The sequence below is a fragment of the Myotis yumanensis genome, unplaced genomic scaffold (assembly GCF_028538775.1).
Source record: "Myotis yumanensis isolate MYYU_CA2020_CCGP unplaced genomic scaffold, mMyoYum1.0.hap1 SCAF_8, whole genome shotgun sequence".
NCBI lineage: Eukaryota > Metazoa > Chordata > Mammalia > Chiroptera > Vespertilionidae > Myotis > Myotis yumanensis.
In genome coordinates, this window is record NW_027223759.1 from 70,604,183 (window position 1) to 70,618,581 (window position 14,399).

A 14,399-nucleotide genomic window follows, 5' to 3' on the forward strand; every position below is an offset into this window, starting at 1 on the left:
GTTAGGGGCCATCGGGCAGAGAGGCAGGTGAGCAATTAGGAGCCAGCGGTCCTGGATTGCAAGAGGGATGTCTGCCTGCCACAGAGCCGGAGGGGCTCCCCCCACCAACACTGCACTCGTCAGCCATGAGCCCAGCTTCTGGCTGAGTGGCGCTCCCCCTTCGAGAGCGCACTGACCACCAGGGAGCAGTTCCTGCATTGAGCATCTGCCCCCTGGTGGTCAGTGTGCATCATAGTGACTGGTCATTCCTCCGTTTGGTTGATTTGCATATTAGGCTTTTATTATATAGGATATGTTGATCACTGGTTATTTCTGTATATATAACCCCAAAACAATCAAAGGGAATAAGAAAGAAAATTATTTCATCTTGATTTATTACACTAAACAATGTTAAGTAAAAAAACAACAATAAAGGTCAGTTATTATTTAAGAAATTGTTGCATTTTGATGTTAAAAATTAAATTCTATCTTTAATATGGCATGTAACTTTTTTAGTTTTTTTCAAACATAATGAGAAAAATCAAGAGACCAATATAGCAAATACTTTCTTGAAAAGAATTCAAAGTTTCTATGCCAGTTTCTAGTCATATGATGGTAAATGTTTTTAAAATACATGTTAGTCTTAGTTTGTAGATGAGGAAATTAAACGCAAAAGGACTGCAAATAGAGTTACAGAATATAGTGCGAAACATCTCAGTGTATCACTAACCTCTCATTAATGTTGATTCTTCTGAGTTTCTGATTTAGTTCAGGCTAGTTTATAGTGTTGTGAACTGGCTTCAACTGAATCAACTCTATAATCTGAACTAACAAGCAAAACAAAAATGCATGTTGCAACCATTGAGATATGATCATCTTGGTTTCAGTCATTCTCCTTAAACTGACATCAAATGAACAAAAACCCATTGGCAGATGGTCAACCTGGAATTAAACACCATTGGTTGTTTCTCATTGAACTTGAAACATAAGGCTATGCCAGAAGAGGCATTCACCCAGCAGAAAAATTTTGGCTTGCTACATGGTTGATTAAGGATGAATTCTAATGCCATGCTTCATTCTTTGTCCTTGTGAATTTTGTGTGCCATGGTCAAATTCTCTCACAACTAGAATTGAGGCCAGGTGTAGCATAGTAACTTGGAACTTACTTCCCTGGACTAACATATGTAAATCCAGTTGATCAATTACCAAGTAAGTTTGTTTGTTTGTTTGTTTGTTTACTTACTTACTTACTTACTTACTTACTAGAGGCCCGATGCACAAAATTCATGCAAGAGGAGGCCTTCCTTCCCCCGGCTGCTGTCTTCCGGGTTTCCCTCTGGCCATCTGCAGGCGCCAGGACTTGGGTTTCCCTTTCAGTCCTGGCTTCAACCAGAAGGTTGTCCAGAAGGACATCCGGTCTAATTAGCATATTATGCTTCTATTATTATAGATCTTGATGCCTTTGTGGGGAAAATCACAATATACAAAGTTAGTAAATGAGCACATGGATAATTTCAAAAAAGTAAATTAAGCTCTCCAAAAATGATTGTTACTATTTATTAAAATAGCAGGATAATTTTGTCTAGTGTAATGAAACTAATTTTTTAAATGCCTTTTTAGTGGCCTGAAAGAAAAAAAAATTTCCAACATATCTTACTCCTAGGAGAGCAACTTAAGCATTGCAAAAATATTGATCATCCAAGGGTAGCATTGCACAATTATGTGTCAGTGGTACTCTGTGACCTTCTTCACCTTCTGGGACACCAGATAGATTTCTCCATCAAACACAGTGCTCCACTATGGCTGCGCCATTTATCTGTTCAGCTGTGACAGGCCTTATGTTCTAAGATATATGCAATCTAATGTGCAGTAAAAAGTTTAAGGCAATAAAAAGTTTAGAAGCCCTATCTAGATGAATATTTATGGCCTTCTCTGCATAGGAACTCACAAAAGATTATGTGCCACTTAGTTTGGCTGCTCAGAAGACTACTTTATCTAATAAGAGGTCATCCCCCTATGACCTAAAGGAGAAAATTCAAAACCTATAGCAGCATGTTTCATCCTGCTTTCCTGTATTATATGCCTTATATAAAGGCTTCCAACAAAGTACAACTTGAAGTTTGCTTTCAGGGTCTTCTCTCTTCCTGCTCAAATGAAGGGATAGGTAGAAACTCTGTACTCCTCAAACACAAAAACAAAAACTTAATTAAACAAACAAACATGTTCTAATGTGAGACTTATAGGGACAATAGGATTTTTAAAAAATTTTTATGTACTGGGACTAATGCTTTAAACTAAGTTATTGTAGTTTCAATAACAGTCAATAGCAAAGCATCAACTGAGAGAGGAGACAAGAATTAGTTTAGAACACATTAACACAATGGGTTGAAAGGAAAAAATAGTAAAGTTAGAAACATAGGCACTTGTTCATGGATGCCACACACTTATTAAACCAATGTTAGGAATATACTAATATGTATTAAGTCCAATTACTTAGCTGAGGCCTAAATCTGAGATAATTCAATAATAAAATAAAATGAAATAAATTTTAGTAGGTTTCTTCCTTTACTTTATTAGGATCTAGACATTAACTCCAGCAATTACTCTACCAGTTTTTACCAAAGAAAGTCAATACTAGAATACATATTTCCCTTTGTAATGTCCTGAAGCCTGATCTTAATACTGTAATAGCAGGTATGCTATGAAAGAATGTCTGACAGCCTGCAGTTACTTGCAAGGCATGTCATGATTCATGTAATTTTATTTTTGATTTTGATTAAATTAGAAGATTATTTGTTACTTTGTCAGTTTTCTTACTGATGAGATCATGTTGTAAAATTTTTAATAGAAATAACCCTTGCAGTAGAATTACAAGTTTTACGTCAACTTTCAAATTCATAGTACAAAACACAACCCTGCCACAAAGTTTGCCATTGTAACAGTTGTTAATATACTGAAAACAATATATGGCTGTGCCCAAACACCCATGTGCAATGTAGGTTCAGTCATAATAAGTATTAGAACAAAATGGCACATGTTGAGCTTTTCTTATATGTTTAATTTTGGGTCACAGAAAGAACTTTACGAGTCCCTCTTTCTTTTTATCTACGTATTGATCTTTACCCCTTAAAATAAACTAACTTCACCCACATTCTTGGGTGATAAGCCAATTGAAGTGGTACTGTTTTCCTGAAGTATTGATATAGTCCCCAGAAAAGAATTTTCCGCTATAATAATGGCTGTAATGTAGAATTATCAACCTTTGTTAATTCTGGTAAGTCACGTAACAAATATTTTGAAACATCTACTCTTTGCCTGGTTCTGTGCCAGGCATTGTTCTGTTCAGTGTGTGACACTGGCCTTCCTACATTGAAGAATCTCAAGGAAAGCATTAGATGTGCAAAAATTATTTATCTAATATCTTCTTTATAGAAGTTTGTGCAAGGTATAAAAATATTAATCTCATTTTTGTAGGTGCCATTGGCTCTCTTATGTGGTGCCAAATATAATTGCTCCATAATGTTGCTGATTCTCACAAAAATTGGTAGATTGTCGGGTCATCAACTGGGCAACCATGACAGATGACATTGCTACCCAACTCCACACAGTTAGGTCAAGGCTGAGAAAAATCCCCAAAAACAAAAACTATGCTTTCTTCACACCCCCCCAACCCCTGTTTTAATGTCCAAGGAACTTTTATTCAGTTCTAAGTGAAGAACAAAATTACTTTTGTCAAGTTTGTCTCATATTCATAAGTTAATATTACAACTGTATGGGGATGCTTTCTTTTTTTCTTTATATTTTATTTTTACCTTTTTAAAAATTGAATATGAGGATGACATTGGTTAATAAATTCTATATTAACTCTGTAATGTATCATCTGTACCATGCATCTATAACAGTGGTTCCCAAACTTATTTGGCCTACCGCCCCCTTTCCAGAAAAAATATTACTCAGCGCCCCCTGGAAATTAATTTTTTTTAATTTTAATAGCAATTAAACAGAAAGATATATGTATTAATGTTTCTACCTTTTCCGTAAAATATAGTAAAGAAAGGTGTAAATTAGAAACATTGAAGTTTGAAATTATGAAACTATTTATTGAACTCAGAATGGAAAGGTAATACAAAAAAAGTTAAAACAAATGCACCTGTGGCCATCACCGCCCCCCTGGATTGCTGCAGCGCCCACCAGGGGGCGGTAGCGCCCACTTTGGGAATCACTGATCTATAAGCTGACATTTTACCCATATTATCACCTATCACGTTAAATATTTTCTTGATAATGGACAATGTTAGCTCAGAAAGAATGTGTCTTCTATAATTATGAATCTGAACAAACTTGATTGTCAGCACTAATAATATGGTGTTTCTGTGACATAACTTCTGATTACATCTGGGAAACTTGGATTGGGCTACAATAAACTAATGATGCGAAATGTCCCAGGAGACTGGAAATCAGAACCACATATCTTAAAATAAAAATTCTTTACTATTATGTCAAGAATTTTGAAGGGTCTGAGATTTCACTCTAGTTAAAAGCTAACATGTCAGCCACTCAGTGTGTCATAAATTCTAACAGGAGACAACTTCTGAATCAGAAGCAAAGCATTTTATTATTCGTGGCACAGCAGGCAGCTTAAATTTAACGTTCACTTTGATTCTCCTGGTCTCATCCCACCCCCAAACCAAATGAGGGCAATGCACAGGCGGGCCCTGGGGGATGCTGAGCACACAGTGAGTCCGTAGCACCACTGAAGAGCTTAAGAGTCTGACGGAAAAATCTGCCCAACCTTAGTCCTGAAGGGAGACATCATCTTTACTATCCATATCGACAAAAAACCTGCTCTCTGTTCTAGAAGGATGTACTGTCTCCATCTTCCAAGGCTGTTAGTTATATAAGCATCCCTAAAAAAAAATCCAGAATAAAAGCTTACACAAGACATATAGGAACACCAGGGATGGATGTTTCTTGTCTAACAAATTAGAGGGCTTAGAAGAATTGCAGACAAACTTTAGAAAATGTCAAGGCCTGGCTGGCATGGCTCAGTGGTTGAGCGTCAACCTATGAACCAGGAGGTCATGGTTTGATTCCCGGTCAGGGCATATGCCTGGGTTGTGGGCTTGATCCCCAGTGCGGAGGGTGCGGGAGGCAGCCAATCAATAATTCTCTCTCATCATGTTTCTATCTCTCTCTCCCTCTCCCTTCCTCTCTGAAATCAATAAAAATATTTTTCTAAATGTCAAATATATTTTATATGTTTCATTATTTGTTGTTACAGGTATAAGCAATGCCTAACTGCTATTACAGCAATATTGAAGTATAATAATGATATTTCTATACATCAATATCAAAAACAGTAAATATAAAAATGATGAAATGATCTCAAGATGTTAGTTCTACTCTTTTTGAAGCAATTATTCATATCTTGTTATGAAACTTATAGATATTGTCATCTATGTTCAAAACTTTCCACCTTTGTATTAGAAAACATCATTTAAAAATGATCAACTATCTATATATATTTAAAACCATGTTTAAAAGAAACTTGGAAAATCTGCCTATTTGCATTCATTCCATAATGACCTAAATATCATTTGAAAAACATTTGAACTCTAAGTAGACTTAAAAACTTGATGTCTAGATTGATTATGTTAAGTAATATTTAGTTTTAAATATCAATTTGCTTAGGTAATTTGTCTTCCCCTAGACATTTTTCTTTTCTTTAATACAGATGTAATTGTTCGGAAGCAATTTTACTTTCACTCTTATATTTGGATATTTTTATGTGGATTGGGTTATTGTTTAAATAGCCACATAAAAGCCAAGCTTTTAAAATTGGTGGGATTGTTATCAGAAGAGAACTGATGGTTTCTTGGGTTTTTCAGTCCTTATGATATGAAGCAATGGAATTGACTTATCTTTTTTGAAGTCACCTATAGAAAGAGTAGAGAAAATGTTAGTTAAACTTAAATGGGAAAGGAAGCTGATCACATCTCAAATCAGCTTTCTTGTTTAACTGGAATTAAACAAAAACAAACAACAACAAAAAACCTCTAAGAAAAATTAGGCTTGATGATTCTAGAGAATTAATCAAACTACTATTCCTTAAGTGCCCAGCTCCTAAGTGAGGTTTAATGATTCAAAAGAAGAAACTATACCACCGTCAAAGATCTGAGGGTCTAATTGAGTGGACTTGAAACTCAAAGTAAGGAGAATATGCTTGTTTTTAGTGATCAATTCTACAGATTTTTGAGAGAAAAGCTTGATCCTAGAGATGGGCAGACATATCCCAGCGTGCACTTTCACTTTGTCTAGATGCTCATCCTCACTCCCTGCTGTGGCAGGAAAAGGCACCCTAGTAGGGGCTGAGTAGGGGGCCCAGGGATCTTCCCGTTTTGTTTTTAGATGGTTGTCACTTCCTATTTGGGCATCACACACACACACACACACACACACACACACACACACCACAAAATTTGTTATTTAAAGAGACCCCACGGAAATGACATCACTAGAGAACTTGCTGCTACAGCATTTTGTTATTGAAAAAGATTAGAGTTAAACAGGGAGGAAAAATTACTGTCAGTTCCCACATATGGTATCTGCTGTCTGAGAAGGAAGGACAGAAGAAACACAGGATTACCTTTGCTCTAACTGAATATTTCATTTACCATACTATTTTTTTTACCCTTAAGACTTTAAGCATATGAATTTATTAGGCAGCTTTTTTTTTTCTGGCCCCACGAACGCACAAGTGTGTGCTTTGCTGCATGTCTCTGAAGCAGGTTCTCTGCAGCTACCCTCCAGGTCGCAGTCCCTCTTCTGTGCTTTGCAGCAGGGAAAACACAAAGATTAAGACAGTGCTAACACCAAGTGTTCTGGAGACGCCACATGTTTTTCTCTCCATATCTCTTGTTTTTCTCTCCATATCTCTTGTTTATAGGTTCTGTGACAGTTCATCAGTTCAAACCCGTTATCCAAAGTAAAGTTGAAAGCCATTAGAACTGGAAAAGAAAGATCAGCTGTGCTTTTCCTATGAATAAACCAGCTTTTAGTAATTCAATGCTGTTTCAGTCTGTGAAACACAAATCATTTACTGTTACTATCACCACATGTTCCCTTATCTTCTGAGACTCTGCTGAATCCACTCAAAGAGAACAGAAGAATACTAACACTTTCAGTCCGTGAATAAATCCCAATTAACTGAATTCCTAACATTTGATTAAAGAACATGGAATATATGGAGAAAGGCGCTGCATAGAATTCCGATACATAAAGAGATTGTTTTGATTAACTTAACACTTTCTTTAATACTTAAGCAGACCAGAGTTTTTCTCCCACCTAGAGACCAACAAAGTAAATGCAGTTATCAATGCTGTGTGCTATTGCCTGTCATTGCACTTTCGTTAATTGTGGGCATACTGATCTATAAGATGGAGATGGTAAAATGATTTGCCAGAGACAGAGAAGCATCGATCAGACCATCAAACCTCAAAGGGAAGGCAGGGGAGGGTGGGGGGAAGGGGGAGAGATCAACCAAAGGACTTATATGCAAGCATATAGGCCTAACCAATGGACACAGACAACAGGGGGGTGAGGGCATGAAGGGGGGGGGGATAGGGATAGGGGGTAATGTGGGGATAAGGACACATATGTAATAACTTAATCAATAAAAAAATTTAAAAAAATAAAGAAAGAAAGAAAAAAATTATTTGCCAGGCCTACTGTATAGGTTGTCATAGTGATCAATGGAGATTATGAATGAAAGCCCTCTAAAAAGTAAAACTAAAAACTCAACATAAAAACCCAACCAAATATAATGTAGTTTATTACTATTGTTGTTATTTTGGTAATCTTTAAACATTTTAGTAGGATAATTATCTTCAGAAAAACTTAAATTTTTCTTATTTCAAGATACTGGTATCACTACAATGCTAGCATGTTTTTATATTTTCCATACAATAAAATGAATCAGTATTTAGTTATTATAACATTTTAATGAATCAATAGAGACAGTATTGTTCATACACCTTGGGTTTTTTGTAACCTAGTTAATCCGGGAGAAGTATTACCTCATGTATGTAAAGCTGGAGAATTTCGTTGCAAGAACAGGCACTGCATCCACGCGAGGTGGAAATGTGATGGTGATGATGACTGTCTGGACGGAAGTGATGAAGATTCAGAGAATTGCTGTATGTTCTCACTTAAGTAATATTAACGCTCCCTGACCCTTTAAGTGTGTGAACTATGAAAATAGTTTGTAAAAATCTAAAAATGTATTTGATAATAATTGAACTGTTTGTTTTTTCTCAGTCATCGTTTGCATAGTTTTAAGGTGCTGGTTTTCTCATCCTGCCCCATCTTTAACATTATCGTTTTGGTAACCCCAGAAGTCCTTCCTTTCCCATTTGCGCTGCGGCACCACCACACCACTGTCAGGATGTGGCTGTAAGAGACCCCTTCGGGTGTCTGAATTTAAAGATGTGGAAAAGCAATTTAAACTCCCTCAGGAAAGAATTACTGGTACAGGAGGTCACGAGCCACTCCATTGCTTCTTGGCAACCAAGCCTTGGAGGAGATCCAAGGAGACAACATGGGTTTGCAGAATGTTATTCCCTGACTTGGCTGCCTCGATACATGCTAGGAAACACATACGGGGCACTCAGATAGAAATGAAAGATTTGATTTTTCTCCTCTTTGGCTTATTTTTAGTTATCTATCATTTGCTGCTATAGAAATAGTTTCATGTTTTTGTAGGGATAATGAAATGTCCACATACATAATAGGAAAACTCTTAGAGAAACGCATTAAATAATCTTTTGAGAATATACTAGTATTTGATTACAGTCACTACCTGAGTGGTTTTGAGAGGTATAAAATATTTTTTATATGAAGAGAGAGAGGTATGTGCTGGACATATGCATGTTTGCTCTCTTGATTTTACTTAGATACATTTTTTAAAAATTATGTTTGTTTCCTAATTTTAATTAAAGACATTTAAGTTAAAGACATTTCCAGGTTAAAGTGGCTGACCTAATTGTGAGTTAATTGTCAAATCTCCATTTTTCTTTTTCTTTTTAATCAAGAGTATAAAAATAAAGTTTTAAAATTTGTAGTTATGATTGAATAAAGTTGGTCTGAGCATTTATATCATGAAACTATCTGTGCTTTGGTACAAACCCCAAGAATATGGACTTTAAAAGATATTTTCAAATTGTGCATAAATGCATAACACATAAACTGTCATTAACACAGGTAGCACTACTTACTTTTAATTTCCAAACATGGGTTTGACTGCAACATTATGTATTTCTTATTCTCAAACTCATTAATATTTATACTATAAAGTGTGAAACTGCAAATAAAATATTTAATAATAATTGATACAATTAGCCAAATTTTTGGAGTGAAAGAAGCATTTTTATGTAAGAGTACAAGGTGTGTTTTTTTTTCCTACTTATTTTACACAAATGATGTATTATTGATTAAATTATCTGCCTCATTTCTTCTAAATCACTGTGTTTATTCATGGTTTTAATGAATATTCCTTATATACCAGCTCCCAAAGTAGTCAGTGTCTGTTCAGAGTACAAATATTTCATCACAATATTCAGTGTTAGCCTTTAGTTCCATGCTTTAATTTATGAGATTGTTCTTTTCACCAACTCACAAAGAAACACGATTCCTTTTGAATATATTTGTACCATTAATTGTAGCATTAAAATTTCTTGTCGGTATTTTTCTCTTATTTTCATCATGTATGACCTCATCACCCAAGCCTACATCATGGGCTTTTTCTGGAGTCTTCTAATTCACTCATGGTCCATATTAAATTCTATCAAAGAATCCTCTCTCTTTTACCCCCTAAATAATTAATATTTCATCTTTACCTCCTCTCAACTTCACTAAATTAGACTACTACTTAGATTAATTCAGTAAGTGCCCTGCTATTATTCCTACCAGAATCCCTCTTTAACTAAAGCCCACTTTCCACACTACTTCCAGGGTGACAATTAAATACTGAAATCTAGCCCAACTGGTTTGTCTCAGTGGATAGAGCGTCAGCCTGGAGACTGAGGGGTCCCAGGTTTGGTTCCGGTCAAGAGCATGTACCTTGTTTGTGTCACATCCCCATTGGGGATGTGCAGGAGGCAGCTGATCGATATTTCTCTCTCATCAGTGTTTCTCACTCTCTATCTCTCTCCCTTCCTTTCTGTAAAGAAATCAATAAAATATATTAAATAAATAAACAAGTAAATACCAAAATCTAGTCTTGATATTTCAGTAACAGTACATAATCAAGTTAAATTCTAAAATTCATTGACTTACATATAAGACACTTTATGTTATATCCTGTCTTTACATTTTTAGCCTTAAATGTCTTTCATGAATCCATTTAACCTCTTTGTCCTTATCAAGTTGAACTACGAGTAGATCTCTAAAAAAAGGTTATTTTCTCTCCTCTGTGACATTCATTACACTCTCTGTTTCTAGCAGTGGAATTCACCATCGTTTTTTATTACTTTCATAGAGAAGTCCTTTTTGAACACCAAAATAATATCCTCTCAATATAGCTCCGAGTTAAATATCTCTCATATATTCCTTTACTATGGGAGTTTCCACAGCTCAGTGCAATTGTATGCTTAATTCTATGGTGCATCTAATAGGTGAATTTCTTCATGAGGAGACACATTTTATTGTAGCATCTTTTTGAGTCTAACAAAGCATCTAGCACATGGCTGAATAAGTGACTAAGTAAATGGGGGAACAACAAACTAAACATCTGTGGTCAGCTTCCAGCAATATGGAGAAATCTCTAAATAATTCAGCGATTCTAAGCAGCATTATATTTCTGGGGTTCCATGGTGAATATTCCAGAAATACATAATTTATTTCAGAGAATTATTTTAGATTTTAAATACTCATAAGCTTTGACCTTGAATTCCCAACTCGAACTCACAAAACTATGGATTATATTTGCCCTTCATTTTGAACTCTGATGTACATCACTGATGAAAATTGCAAAGGTCACTGATCAAGCTTCAATGCAATGCTTACGCATAATCTTAGTACTTTCAGATGTTTGGCCCTCTAATATATTGGGTGACTTTTATTTTCATTTTATTTTGCTAACGTCCCTGCAGTGAGTAGAAAATGGTAATATGATCAAATGCCAGACAACATAAAGCTTTTCCACCTTTTAAAAAAATAAACATGAATAGAAACTTTCTAAAAAGTGATAAAATCACTTTATCACCAAAGCTACTTTAAAGAAAAAGTGTTTAGAAATTGGCTGGAAAGGCATACATTTGCTTTGCAACAGCATGATAAAACAGCTATTTTTTGAATTCTAAGTATAAGGAATGCCAAAATTTATTTTTATTATACAGAGTACAACTACTAGGCTTTTAAAAAAATTACTTCAAAAAGGATGTTGAAGTTTTAAAACAAATACTAAAGAGCATGCCAATTCAGTTAGGAATTTAGCCTCCTGAATGCAGGAAAAATAATCACATTAGGTCAACTTTAAGATAGCCCCCTGTTGTGCTTAGATATTGGATGCTAAATCCTCAGCTGTCTACAGCTTCCCTTCTGAGGATTGGTCTTGTCCTCAGTATATTTTGTGGTTGCATGTTTGTTTGTACTAGGGAAGGAAACTCATAGTGATCCATTTTGTTATTAAAATTATGCAGGACCTCATATTTAGCCAATTTTAGGTCCCAACTGATGCTTTTCTTTTTTGGCAATTTTCTTCCAGATGTTGCGCAAAGCATAACAAAAATAGACTTATTTAATATTTCAAGAACTACTTGAGTTAATGTATGGTTTTAAAAAAGTATTTTTACATATGATTAAATTATTTGATGCATATTTCCTATACTTCACATTAAAATTTGAGGTTGGTAAAAAAAAAAATCTGAAATTTAGTTACCTGTTGTGTTAAAGGATAGAAAACCAAAGGCAGTGATACAGTTGGTTTGAGTGAAGACATGAAAAATATATTTATTTTTATATGAGATGTAATAAATTGATGTCTTCTATTAAATTATTATATTTTAAAAGAGCCTTGAATAGTAATATTTTGATAAATATGAGACACTGAATGAAAGAAGCTATTACTTTACTGTACTCTAATATTACAATTACTATAATCTTTCCATAATTCTGGCTTAAAATAGTCATAATTTTATCCAATTTCATGTCATTAAACTTTCTTCTCCTCTCCCTCCACCCTCTGCCCCAGCCAATCATAGCTGTCCTGATGATCAATTTAAATGCAAGAACAATCGCTGTATCCCCAAGAGATGGCTTTGTGATGGAGCTAATGATTGTGGGAGCAATGAAGATGAATCCAATCAAACTTGCGCAGGTAATCATTTGCTGGGATATATACATAAATCTCTTCCAAAGTTAATCTCCATATAAATTCAGGTCAATGCCTTTAACTACAATGAACTTTCCTAATGTCGTGTTCTGATTGTTGGAATAGTAAATGAATTCAACACTTAATTCCATAAAACCTATATTACCAATGATATTTTAGTTAATCTTTGGGCATGACTCTGCTCTCAAAGTAATTTGGCACTTTCTCTATCCATATGGGTTGACTGGTGATACACTAGTTAGACAAGACTCATCCCTGCTATATCTTACTTGGCCTGGGAGGCTGAGGTTTGTTAGCATCCTGGGATGTAGGCCACTCACAAGGAGAACTTTTTACTTTACATTGAAAAAATAATTTATGTATTTTATTTAGTCTGCTATAGAATTCCTCTGTGAATAGTTTCTGTTCTTGGCACATTATTTATGTAGGTTAGGATTTTTTTTCCCCATGAAGTCCTACCATCACTAAGCCTATATATATTTCCATATAATGTATCCCATTGTAATAAATCTTTGAATCCCTAGCCAGATTCTTGTGGAATAGGGATCTACAATTTGTGATACAGGTTACAACGGAGTGGCAGAAAGGTCACTATTAGTCAGATAAATGTTGAAAAATGATACTGACTAGCAGCAGCCTCGTGATTCTCTATAAACGATGAAAAAAAAGGTAGTGCACTTGATGCTTCATATTGATACGATCAGTAAAAACTGTTTTTTCAATCATTACACACAGCAACATCAAAACATATCAACCACCTTGCCCCCTCTTTTTGCCAAAATAAGCATTACTAAATAATAACTATAGTATAGTAGTGAAAACTCATGAGGAAGCATATAAAGAAAAGACCCAGAGGTCAAAAAGCCTTGTTTTGAACTCCTGTTTTTTCCTTAGAAAGACTTGTACCTCTCTGCACTTCAATTTACTCATATATTTATTTCAGTTCTATAAGGACTATAACTTAACAAGAAATTGTTTCCAAAGAGCTTTTTACTCTGTACTAAATAACAACATGATAAGAACAAAACAGTACATTCCATAATCCTCACCTCCATCTTATTTTCAGTTTTTTTCCATAGGGACCTATTTGCTGAGGATCCATGGGCTAGTTATTCTGTTGCTCCTTGGTTAAAAGCTTAGTCTAATATTTTAAAGTAACTGATAATTTTCAAGATATTTTGTGTGTCTTGTAAGGTTGTTTTACAAAAGACATTCTAGAGACTTGTCCTCTAGAGACTCGTCCTAGGCTCCTGCCTTCAAGCCCATTAATTTCATAGATGAAGGCATGAGAGAAGGGACTTGTCTTAACTCACATCATTAGTTAGAGTTTAAGGGAAAATCAATCCATGAATTCTTTCTCCAAGACCATTGCTCCTTTTATCAAATGATATCAATCTGAGGATTAGCTAGAATTTTAGGTATGGTCAATTTAACTTTGACCTGGTAGCCTTTTATTATAATTACAGTGAAACATCTATCTAAGCCAGTGCAATTATTATTCTCTTAAGGTTCAGATTCAAATCACAGTCTGTTATTACATCCTAAACAGATAGATTTGCTTTCACTTTAAAATAAAAGGTATTGCTGACTCTATAATGTCATGTCTCCTTTATTTCATTAGATTTTTAAAATATATTTTTATTGAGTTCAGAGAGGAAGGGGGAGGGGGGGAGGGAGGGGGAGGGAGGGAGGAAGAGAGAGGGAGAGAGAGTGAGAAAGGGAGAGAGAGAGAGAGAAAGGGAGAGAGAGAGAGAGAGAGAATGAGATAGTCATTGATTGATTTCCCACTGCATGCCAACTGGGGATCAAGCCTGTAACCTAGGCATGTGCCCTGACTAGGAATTGAACTGTTACCTCCTAGTTCATAGGTTGAAGCTCAACCACTGAGGCATACTGGCCAGACCTATTTGATTTTTTAAATCCTCTTGTTTCTACATGATTTTTAAAAGGAGTATTTTGGGTTAACTAACTCTGTATAGTAGTAAAAGTGAAAATTCTGCATATGATAGCATATGCAGCAATCAATCCTAAT

The 14,399-nt window shown here is 35.2% G+C and overlaps 1 protein-coding gene across 1 annotated transcript in view; it reads left to right on the forward strand.

The window, feature by feature from the left end:
- Nucleotides 1-14,399, forward strand: part of LRP1B (LDL receptor related protein 1B) — a 1,706,338-nt gene that overhangs the window by 1,013,477 nt on the left and 678,462 nt on the right. Inside the window, exons 16-17 of the mRNA XM_070423500.1 lie at nucleotides 8,034-8,174; nucleotides 12,227-12,352. Coding sequence (XP_070279601.1) covers nucleotides 8,034-8,174; nucleotides 12,227-12,352 — 267 coding nt within the window. The remainder of the gene's footprint in view (nucleotides 1-8,033; nucleotides 8,175-12,226; nucleotides 12,353-14,399) is intronic.